The sequence below is a fragment of the Callithrix jacchus genome, chromosome Y (genome assembly GCF_049354715.1).
Source record: "Callithrix jacchus isolate 240 chromosome Y, calJac240_pri, whole genome shotgun sequence".
NCBI lineage: Eukaryota > Metazoa > Chordata > Mammalia > Primates > Cebidae > Callithrix > Callithrix jacchus.
In genome coordinates, this window is record NC_133525.1 from 2,571,654 (window position 1) to 2,582,965 (window position 11,312).

At 55.1% G+C, this 11,312-nt stretch overlaps 1 protein-coding gene across 20 annotated transcripts in view; it reads left to right on the top strand.

Annotated features, from left to right (window-relative positions):
* Positions 1-11,312, top strand: part of LOC100404030 (phosphatidylinositol specific phospholipase C X domain containing 1) — a 28,702-nt gene that overhangs the window by 12,243 nt on the left and 5,147 nt on the right. For all 20 annotated transcript variants that reach the window (XR_013531846.1, XM_078364399.1, XM_078364401.1 and 17 more), the window contains 4 exons: positions 1,397-1,533; positions 4,741-4,869; positions 7,372-7,527; positions 10,792-10,975. Coding sequence is in view for 19 of the 20 variants with exons in the window: in XM_078364399.1 (XP_078220525.1) it covers positions 1,397-1,533; positions 4,741-4,869; positions 7,372-7,527; positions 10,792-10,975 (606 nt within the window). In the remaining variant the exon portion in view is untranslated. The remainder of the gene's footprint in view (positions 1-1,396; positions 1,534-4,740; positions 4,870-7,371; positions 7,528-10,791; positions 10,976-11,312) is intronic.

Genomic DNA, 11,312 nt, shown 5'->3' on the forward strand with positions numbered 1-11,312 from the left:
CACGAGGGGACGACACTCTGTTGATCTACTTATCCATCAACAGACACCTGGACTATTTCCACGTTTTGGCTACCGCCGAAGGTGTGGTCCATCCGTGCAGTGTTTAAGCTGGGGCTTCAACCACAGGCATCAAGGGTCGGAAATTAAAAATACATTCAGGCCAGGCGCGGTGGCTCACACCTGTAATCCCAGGACTTTGGGAGGCCGAGGCGGGGGCATCACTTGAGCCCCGGAGTTTGAGACCAGCCTGGGCAACACAGTGAGATCCTATGTCTCCGAATAGATGTATATATATTTATATGTATGTATGTTTATGCATATATATTTATTCACATATAGCTACGTATTATATGTATCTATTCACATATATTTATATACGTATATTTATACATTATATGTATATACCCATACGTAGTTATATATGTATTTAAAATATATATAATATATATTTTATATAAATATATATTACGTATATATTTATATAAGTATACATATATAATATGTATATAAATATATATAATATATATGTATGTAAATATATATAATATGTATTTATAATATATATATATTATATGTATAATAAAATATATATGTATATAAATATATATAAATATATAAAATATATAAATATATTTATATAAGTATATAAACATATATTCTAATAAAATATATAATATATATGTGTATTTTTAACAAAATATATAAAATATATATAAAAATATATATATTTAAATATATATTGTTAAAATATATTTTAAAAATATTTTAAAAAGTTATTAAAATATATTAATTTAAATATATAACATATTTAAATATGTTATATTTTTAAATATATGTTTATTTAAATATATATTATATATTTAAATATATAATATATTCATATATTTAAATATATTTATTTAAATATACATTTAAACATTTAAATATACATATTGGTCAGGATGGTCTCAGTGTCTCGACCTCGTGATCCGCTCGCCTCGGCCTCCTAGAGGGTGGAGAGTGTGAGTGGAGATAAACAGAGTGTCGTCCCCTCGTGCTGTGGAATATTACTCAGTCATGAAAAAGGAACTAGGCTCTGATAGAGGCCGCAACGTGGATGATTACAGGTGTGAGCCACCTCGCCCGGCCTGTCTGTCCCTCACACGGACACCTGTGACTGGATTTGCGACCCTTCCCTACTCAAACATGACCTCACTTCAACTTAACGACATCCGAGGAGACCCTGTTCCCACACAGGATTTGTCCTCAGGTTACAGTGGACGTGACTTTGTGGGGACAGCGTAAACCCAGCCCCGCCATGCCCGTGCCGGCGCCGTAAACACGACGCTGAGCGACTCCCGGCGGGTGGCAGGGACGGGGCTGACGGGTGACGTGCCCGTGTGTGCTCTGCCCGCAGGGAGCCATGACACCATGACCTACTGCCTCAACAAGAAGTCACCCATTTCCCAGGGGGAGTCCCGGCTGCTGCAGATGCTCAACAGGTGGATCCCCTGCATCACGCGCCCCGTGGTGCTGAAATGGTCCGTCACCCAGGTAGGCTCTGCGCCCCGTGATGCCGAAATGGTCCCCGTCCCAGGTAGGGACTGAGTGATGCTGAGATGGTCCCCGTCCCAGGTAGGGACTGAGTGATGGTCAGATGGTCCCTGTCCCAGGTAGGGACTGAGTGATGCTGAGATGGTCCCTGTCCCATGTAGGGACTGAGTGATGCTGAGATGGTCCCTGTCCCAGGTAGGGACTGAGTGATGCTGAGATGGTCCCCGTCCCAGGGAGGGACTGAGTGATGCTCAGATGGTCCCCGTCCCAGGGAGGGACTGAGTGATGCTCAGATGGTCCCCGTCCCAGGTAGGGACTGAGTGATGCTGAGACGGTCCCCGTCCCAGGTAGGGACTGAGTGATGCTCAGATGGTCCCCGTCCCAGGGAGGGACTGAGTGATGCTCAGATGGTCCCCGTCCCAGGTAGGGACTGAGTGATGCTGAGATGGTCCCCGTCCCGGGTAGGGACTGAGTGATGCTGAGATGGTCCCTGTCCCATGTAGGGACTGAGTGATGCTCAGATGGTCCCCGTCCCAGGTAGGGACTGAGTGATGCTGAGATGGTCCCCGTTCCAGGTAGGGACTGAGTGATGCTCAGACGGTCCCCGTCCCAGGGAGGGACTGAGTGATGCTCAGACGGTCCCCGTCCCGGGTAGGGACTGAGTGATGCTGAGACGGTCCCCGTCCCGGGTAGGGACTGAGTGATGCTCAGACGGTCCCTGTCCCATGTAGGGACTGAGTGATGCTCAGACGGTCCCTGTCCCAGGTAGGGACTGAGTGATGCTCAGACGGTCCCTGTCCCAGGTAGGGACTGAGTGATGCTGAGACGGTCCCTGTCCCATGTAGGGACTGAGTGATGCTGAGATGGTCCCCGTCCCAGGTAGGGACTGAGTGATGCTGAGATGGTCCCCGTCCCAGGTAGGGACTGAGTGATGCTGAGATGGTCCCTGTCCCAGGGAGGGACTGAGTGATGCTGAGATGGTCCCCGTCCCAGGTAGGGACTGAGTGATGCTGAGATGGTCCCCGTCCCGGGTAGGGACTGAGTGATGCTGAGATGGTCCCCGTCCCATGTAGGGACTGAGTGATGCTGAGATGGTCCCTGTCCCAGGGAGGGGCAGAGTGATGCTGAGATGGTCCCTGTCCTGGGTAGGGACTGAGTGATGCTCATATGGTCCCCGTCCCATGTAGGGACTGAGTGATGCTGAGATGGTCCCTGTCCCGGGACTGAGTGATGCTGAGACGGTCCCTGTCCCAGGGAGGGACTGAGTGATGCTCAGATGGTCCCCGTCCCAGGGAGGGACTGAGTGATGCCGAGATGGTCCCCGTCCCAGGTAGGGACTGAGTGATGCCCAGATGGTCCCTGTCCCAGGTAGGGACTGAGTGATGCTGAGATGGTCCCCGTCCCGGGACTGAGTGATGCTGAGACGGTCCCTGTCCGAGGGAGGGACTGAGTGATGCTCAGACGGTCCCCGTCCCAGGGAGGGACTGAGTGATGCTGAGATGGTCCCTGTCCCGGGTAGGGACTGAGTGATGCTGAGATAGTCCCTGTCCCATGTAGGGACTGAGTGATGCTGAGATGGTCCCTGTCCCAGGGAGGGACTGAGTGATGCTGAGATGGTCCCTGTCCCAGGTAGGGACTCAGTGATGCTGAGATGGTCCCCGTCCCAGGTAGGGACTCAGTGATGCTGAGATGGTCCCCGTCCCAGGGAGGGACTGAGTGATGCTGAGATGGTCCCCGTCCCAGGTAGGGACTCAGTGATGCTGAGATGGTCCCCGTCCCAGGGAGGGACTGAGTGATGCTGAGATGGTCCCCGTCCCAGGTAGGGACTCAGTGATGCTGAGATGGTCCCCGTCCCAGGGAGGGACTGAGTGATGCTGAGATGGTCCCCGTCCCAGGGAGGGACTGAGTGATGCTGAGATGGTCCCCGTCCCAGGGAGGGACTGAGTGATGCTGAGATGGTCCCTGTCCCGGGTAGGGACTGAGTGATGCTGAGATGGTCCCCGTCCCGGGTAGGGACTGAGTGATGCTGAGATGGTCCCTGTCCGAGGTAGGGACTCAGTGATGCTGAGATAGTCCCTGTCCCGGGTAGGGACTGAGTGATGCTCAGATGGTCCCCGTCCCAGGTAGGGACTGAGTGATGCTGAGATGGTCCGTGTCCCATGTAGGGACTCAGTGATGCTGAAATAGTCCCTGTCCCAGGGAGGGGCAGAGTGATGCTGAGATGGTCCCAGTCCCAGGGAGGGACTGAGTGGGTCCCCAAGACCTCAGGAGGCAGAGGGTGACCGCACATTTCCAGGGACAGAGGATTAAACACAGAAGCTCCGCTCACCCCGAGCCCCCTCCCCAAAGAAGAGTTGGTCACCATGTTTGTACGTTGTATTATGTTATGTTGTTTTTTGAGATGGAGTCTCGCTCTGCGGCCCAGGCTGGAGTGCAGTGGCTCGATCTGGGGTCACTACGACCTCAGCCTCTGGGGTTCAAGCGATTCTCCTGCCTCAGCCTCCCGAATATCTAGAATTACAGGCACCCACCACCGCACGTGGTTATTTTTTTGTATTTTAGTAGAGACGGGGTTTCACCACGTTGGCCAGGCCGGTCTTGAACTCCTGACCTCCTGATCCACCCACCTCGGCCTCCCAAAGTGCTGGGATCACAGGCCTGGGCCGTCGCACCCAGGCCCCTGTTTCACCTTTTTATGTTAATCATTTTGCCATTCCTGGCCGGGCATGGAGGTTCATGTCTGCAATCCCAGCACTGTGGGAGGCCGAGGAGGGCGGATCGCCTGAGGTCAGGAGTTCGAGACCAGCCTCTTCAATATGGTGAAAGTCACCTCGACTAAAAATAAAAAAAATAAAATAAAAAAAATTTACCAGGCCGGGCGTGGTGGGTGACACCTGTGACCCCAGCACTTTGGGAGGCCGAGGCGGGTGGATCACCTCAGCTCAGGAGTTCGAGACCGGCCCCGACCGACACGGCGAAACCCCGTCTCTGTTAAAAAGACAAAACTCAGCCAGGCGTGGTGGCGGGTGCCCGTGATCCCGGCTACTCGGGAGGCTGAGGCGGAAATGCTTGAACCCGGAGGGCGGAGGTTGCAATGAGCCGAGATGGCGCCATTGCACTCCAGCCCGGGTGACAAGAGCGAAACTCTGTCTCAAAAAAAAAAAAAAAAAGAAAAGAAAAAAGAAAAAAGCAGCCTGGTGCCCACAGGTGCTGGACGTCACGGAGCAGCTGGACGCCGGCGTGCGGTACCTAGACCTGCGGATTGCCCACATGCTGGACGGCTCGGAGAAGAACCTGCATTTCGTTCATATGGTCTACACCACGGCCCTCGTGGAGGTACGGCCGGGCTGGGGGGGGACGGACGCACGGGGAGCTCCGAGGAGGCGGCCGGCCTCCCGTGGGGAGGTTCCCGACCTTCGGTGGCATGAGGATGTCACCTGCAGGGCGGACAAGAGACCAGGAGATGGTGACCCCTGCTGATCTGTTAGGAGCACTTATGTTCCGTTCTTTTGGAGACACAGTCCCGTTCCGTCCCCCAGGCTGGAGTGCAATGGCGCGATCTCGGGTCACTGCAGCCTCCGCCTCTGGGGTTCAAGGGATTCTCCTGCCTCAGCCTCCCGAGTAGCTGGGATCTCAGGCACCTCCCACCACACCCGGCTGATTTTCGTATTTTTAGCAGAGACCGGGTTTCACCAGGTTGCCAGGGCTGGTCTCGAACTCCCGACCTCGGGTGATCCATCCGCCTCGGCCTCCCAAAGTGCCGGGATGACAGGCGTGAGTCACCGCGCCCGGCGTATGGAGAGTTGTTGACCGACGTGAATTTCTTCATTTCTTTTTTCCTTTTTCTTTTCTTTCTATTTTTTTTGAGACGCAGTTTCGCTCTTGTCACCCAGGCTGGGGTGCAATGGCGCCATCTCGGCTCACCGCAACTTCCGCCTCCCTGGTACAGGCAATTCTCCTGCCTCAGTCTCCCCAGTACCTGGGATTACAGGCACGCGCCACCGTGCCCAGCTAATTTTTGTATTTTTAATACAGACGGGTTTTAACCATGTTGACCGGGATGGTCTCGATCCCTTGACGTCGTGATCCACCCGCCTCGGCCTCCCAAAGTGCTGGGATTCCAGGCTTGAGCCATCACGCCCGGCTAATTTTTGTATTTTTAACAGAGACGGGGTTTCACCAGCTTGGCCCGGCTGGTCTCGAACTCCCGACCTCAGGGGATCCGCCCGCCTCGGCCTCCCAAAGTGCCGGGATGACAGGCGTGAGCCTCCGTGCCCGGCCCTCTTGGTCTTTTGCAGAACGGAGTCACTTATGTCCCTGAGGCCCGTCCAGGGTTTGTTCAGTGTATTCTGTTCCTGGCTGCCAGAGGGGCTTCTAAAGTCAGAACATGACAAGTCACCGTCCCAAGGGCTGCCCGTGGCTCCCTGTGACAGCACGTCAGGCACCCACAGGCCTCGGGGTGCAAAGGCGTTGTGCCCACCCCACGCCCCTCGCTCGCTCTGCACCTGCTGTATCTGACTCATTCCCTGGACTCCTCAGAGGTCACAAGTCTGCATGTGAAGTGGCTTCTGGTTGAGGTGTCCACAGACAAATGGACACGTGTGGAGAAACACAGACACGCCTACACACACACACACACACACACACACACACACGTGCACATAAACAGGTGTGTGTGCAGAGGCTCACGCGTGGAGACAGGCACACGTGTGCACACAGGATCGGGCAGACAGACCAGGAGCTGCGGCTCACGCCTGTTATCCCAGCATTTTGTGGGACCGAGGCGGGCGGATCACGAGGTTGAGAGATCGAGACCATCCCGGTCAACACGGTGAAACCCCGTGTCTACTAAAAATACAAAAAATTACCTGGACACGGTGGCGCGTGCCTGTAATCCGAGCTACTGGGGAGACCGAGGCAGGAGAATTGCCTGAACTCAGGTGGGGGAGGGTGCAGTGAGCCGAGATTGCGCCATTGCACTCCAGCCTGGGCGACACAGTGAGACTCCATCTCAAAAAAATAAAACAAAACAGGCAAAGACACCCACACAGACACACACATATTCACGCACACACACATACGTGCACGCATGTACACACATCCACACGCTTGCTTTTTTTTTTTGAGACGGGGCCTTGCTCTGTCACCCAGGCTGGCATGGGGGGGGTGTCATCGTAGGTCACGGCAGCCGCAGCCTCCTGAGGAGGTGGGACCGCAGGCACGCACCGCCACACCGGGCTCGTTCTTAAGGTTTTTGTAGACATGGGGTCTTGCTGTGTTGCCCAGGCTGGGTCTTGAACTCCTGGGCTCACGCAGTCCTTCCACCTCGACCTCCGACGGTGCTGGCATAGTGTGACCCCCGGCACCCAGACCAGCTCCCCCTTTTTCCGCTTGCTCTGCCCCCTAATTTGGCCCCTTCCTGCCCTGCCCGCCTCTTTGCCTCCCCGCCCCGAGCTTGGTATCCATCCTGTATTTTTTTTTTTTTTTTTTTTTTGAGACAGTCCTTGTGTTTTGCCGAGGCTGGAGTGCAGTGGTGCCATCTTGCCTCACTGCCGCCTCCGTCTCCCGGGTTCAAGCGATTCTCCTGCCTCAGCCTCCTGAGTGGCTGGGATGACAGGTGCCCCCCAGCACGCAAGGCTAATTTTTGTATTTTTAGTAGAGACGGGGTATCGCCACGTCGGCCAGGCTGGTCTTGAACTCCCGACCTGAGGTGATCCGCCCGCCTCGCCTTCCTAAAGCGTTGGAATGACTGGCGTGACCCATCGAGCCCGGCCTTCCCCGAGCCCTGGGACTCATGCAGGACTCTGACCCCCACCCCCCCCCACCCACCCCTCCCAGGACACGCTCACGGAGATCTCAGAGTGGCTCGAGCGACATCCTCGCGAGGTGGTCATCCTGGCCTGCAGAAACTTCGAGGGGCTGAGCGAGGACCTGCACGAGTACCTCATCTCCTGCATCAACACCATCTTCGGGGAGATGCTGTGTCCCCGCGGGGTGAGTGACGAGGGAGGACGACGGCCACGGGCCTGTCCCTGGGCTGGGGGATCGTCACCGTCACCCTGCATTTGGTTACCTGGTTCCCCCCCCCGGGGTGTGGCCGCAGCCGTGATCCCTGCGGCAGGTGGAGTTTTGAACGACAGCAGCTCCCCCCGGACGCGGGGGCTGACATCTGTGATCCCAGCACTTCGGGAGGCCGGCGCGGGCGGATCGCAAGGTCAGGAGATCGAGACCAGCCTGCTCAATACAGTGAAACCCCGTCTGTACTAAAAATACAAAAAAACTAGCCGGGCGTGGTGGTGCGCGCCTGTAATCCCAGCTACTGGGGAGGCTGAGGCAGGGGAATCGCTTGAACCCGGGAGGCGGAGGTTACGGTGACCTGAGATTTGTGCCATCGCATCCCAGCCTGAGCGACGGAGTGACACTCCAAAAAAATAAAGGAAAAATTAGGCCGGGCGCGGTGGGTCACGCCTGTGATCCCAGCACTTTGGGAGGCTGAGGTGGGCGGATCACCTGAAGTCACGAGTTCAAGACCAGCCTGGCCAATGTGGTGAAACCCCGTCTCTACTAAAAATACAACAATTAGTCTGGCGTGGTGGCGGGCGCCTGTCATCCCAGCTCCTTGTAAAAAGTTTTTAATTTTTTAAAAATCTTCATTTGTTTATTTAATTGTATATGTATCTCCTGAGACGGCGTTTCCGTCCGTCGCCCAGGCTGGAGTGCAGTGGTGCGATCTCGGCTCCCTGCAGCCTCCACCTCCCGGGTTCAAGCGATCCTCCTGCCTCAGCCTCCCGAGTAGCCGGGATTACAGGCACGCGCCACCGTGCCCAGCTAATTTTTTGTATTTTTAGTAGAGACGGGGTTTCACCATGTTGACCGGGATGGTCTCGATCTCTCGACCTCGTGATACACCCGCCTCGGCCTCCCAAAGTGCTGGGATGACAGACGTGAACCGCCGCGCCCGGCCTTATTTTTTATTATTATAAATAATAACTTATAAAATTTACTATTATAAACATAAATAATTTAAAGATAATTTGTATAATAAGTTATTATTATAACCGTTTATTTATTTAATCTGGGCTCACTGCAACCTCCACTTCCTGGGTTCAAGCCATTCTCCTGCCTCAACCTCCCGAGTAGCTGGGATTACAGGTGTCCCCCACCACGCCCCGGTAATTTTTGTATATTTAGTAGAGATGGAGTTTCACCATGTCGGCCAGGCTGGTCTCGAACCCCTGACCGCGTGATCTGCCCACATGGGCCCCAGTAAGTGTTGGGATGGCAGATGGTAACCCACCTCGCCAGGCCGAGGGGTGTTTTCTGAGTGGGTCCCCTTTTGTGCCAGGGGCAGCTTTTGAGGAAAACTCGTGCCCTGGCCGGGTGAGGGTCTCAAAGCCGTGGTGGGGCCGGGGGGGCTCTAGTTTTGACCACACTCCCCAGCTTCCTGGACCCTCCTCTGAGCCAGAAACCCTCCATGTTGATGAAAAAGCCGGACTCTGCTGGGCATCGTGGCTCACACATGTAAAAAAAAAAAAAATTAGGCGCAGTGGCTCACGCCTGTCATCCCAGCACCTTGGGAGGCCGAGGTGGCTGGATCACGAGGTCAAGAGATCGAGACCATCCCGGTCAACACGGTGAAACCCCGTCTCTACTAAAAATAAAATAAATTAGCTGGGCATGGTGGCGCGTGCCTGTAATCCCAGCTACTCAGGAGGCTGAGGCAGGAGAATGGCTTGAACCCGGGAGGTGGAGGTTGCCGTGAGCAGAGATTGTGCCTTGTGATCCGCGCACCCCGGCCTCCCAAAGTGCTGGGATTACGGGTGTGACCCACCATGCCGGGTAAATTTTTTTTTTTTTTTAAAGATGGGGTTTCACCATATTGGCCAGGCTGGTCTCGAATCCCCGACCTGTGGCGATCCGCCCACCTCGGCCTCCCAAATTGCTGGGATTACAGATCAGGTGATCTGCCCACTTCAGCCTCCCAGAGTGCCGGCATTACAGGCGAGAGCCACCGTGCCCGACCTAATTTTATATCTTTTAGTAGAGATGGGGTTTCAGCAAGTTGGCCAGGCTGGTCTCGAACCCGTGACCTGTGGTGATCCGCGCACCTCGGCCTCCCAAAGTGCCGGGATGGTGTGACCCACCATACCGGGTAAATTTTTTTTTTTTTAAAGATGGGGTTTCACCATATTGGCCAGGCTGATCTCGAACCCGTGACCTGTGGTGATCCGCGCACCTCGGCCTCCCAAAGTGCTGGGATTACGGGTGTGACCCACCGTGCCGGGTAAATGTTTTTTTTTTTTTTTTAAAGATGGGGTTTCACCATATTGGCCAGGCTGGTCTCGAACCCCCGACCTGTGGCGATCCGCCCACCTCGGCCTCCCAAAGTGCTGGGATTACAGATCAGGTGATCTGCCCACTTCAGCCTCCCAAAGTGCCGGCATTACAGGTGAGAGCCACCGTGCCCGACCTAATTTTGTATCTTTTAAATAGAGACGGGGTTTCATCAAGTTGGTCAGGCTGGTCTCGAACCCGTGACCTCTGGTGATCCGCCCACCTCGGCCTCCCAAAGTGCTGGGATTACGGGTGTGAGTCACCATGCCGGATAAATGTTTTTTTTTTTTTTAAAGATGGGGTTTCACCATATTGGCCAGGCTGATCTCGAACCCGTGACCTGTGGTGATCCGCGCACCTCGGCCTCCCACAGTGCTGGGATTACGGGTGTGAGCCACCATGCCGGGTAAATTTTTTTTTTTTTTTTTTAAAGATGGGGTTTCACCATATTGGCCAGGCTGGTCTCGAACCCGTGACCTCTGGTGATCCGTGCACCTCGGCCTCCCAAAGTGCTGGGATTACGGGTGTGACCCACCGTGCCGGGTAAATTTTTTTTTTTTTTTAAAGATGGGGTTTCACCATATTGGCCAGGCTGGTCTCGAACCCGTGACCTCTGGTGATCTGTGCACCTCGGCCTCCCAAAGTGCTGGGATTACGGGTGTGACCCACCGTGCCGGGTAAATTTTTTTTTTTTTTTAAAGATGGGGTTTCACCATATTGGCCAGGCTGGTCTCGAACCCGTGACCTCTGGTGATCCGCGCACCTCGGCCTCCCAAAGTGCTGGATGACAGGCCAGAATGTCACGTGTGGTTTCTACGCACACGTGTTTCCCTCCCCCCTCTGCGGCGCCCCGACCTCCTGGGTGCCCCCCACGTCCCCGGCTCTCCTCTCTCCCGTGCACCTCTGAACCCGGGTTCTTTGCAGGAGGTGCCGACGCTGAGGCAGCTGTGGGCGCGCGGCCAGCAGGTCATCGTGTCCTATGAGGACGAGAGCGCCCTGGGCCGGCACCGGGAGCTGTGGCCGGGAATCCCCTACTGGTGGGGGGACCAGGTGAAGCCCGACGCCCTCATCCGATACCTGGAGACCATGAAGAGCTGTGGCCGTCCAGGTGCGAGGCCACGCCCCGTGGGGGCGGGGTCCACATACGAGGACACATCTTGTGGGGGCGGGGCCCACGTACGACGTCACGTCCAGTGGGGGCGGGGCCGACATACGATGTTACGTCCAGTGGGGGCCGGGCCCACGTACGACATCACGTCCAGTGGGGGCGGGGCCCACGTACGACGTCACTTCCCCTGGGGGCGGGGTTCACGTACGAGGAGGCATCCCGTGGGGGCGGGGTCCACGTAGGAGGAGGTGTCTCGTGGGGGCGGGGGTGAGGACCTACGTACTACGTCACGTTCCCCTGGGGGTGGGGTCTACATACAACATCATCTCCCGTGGGG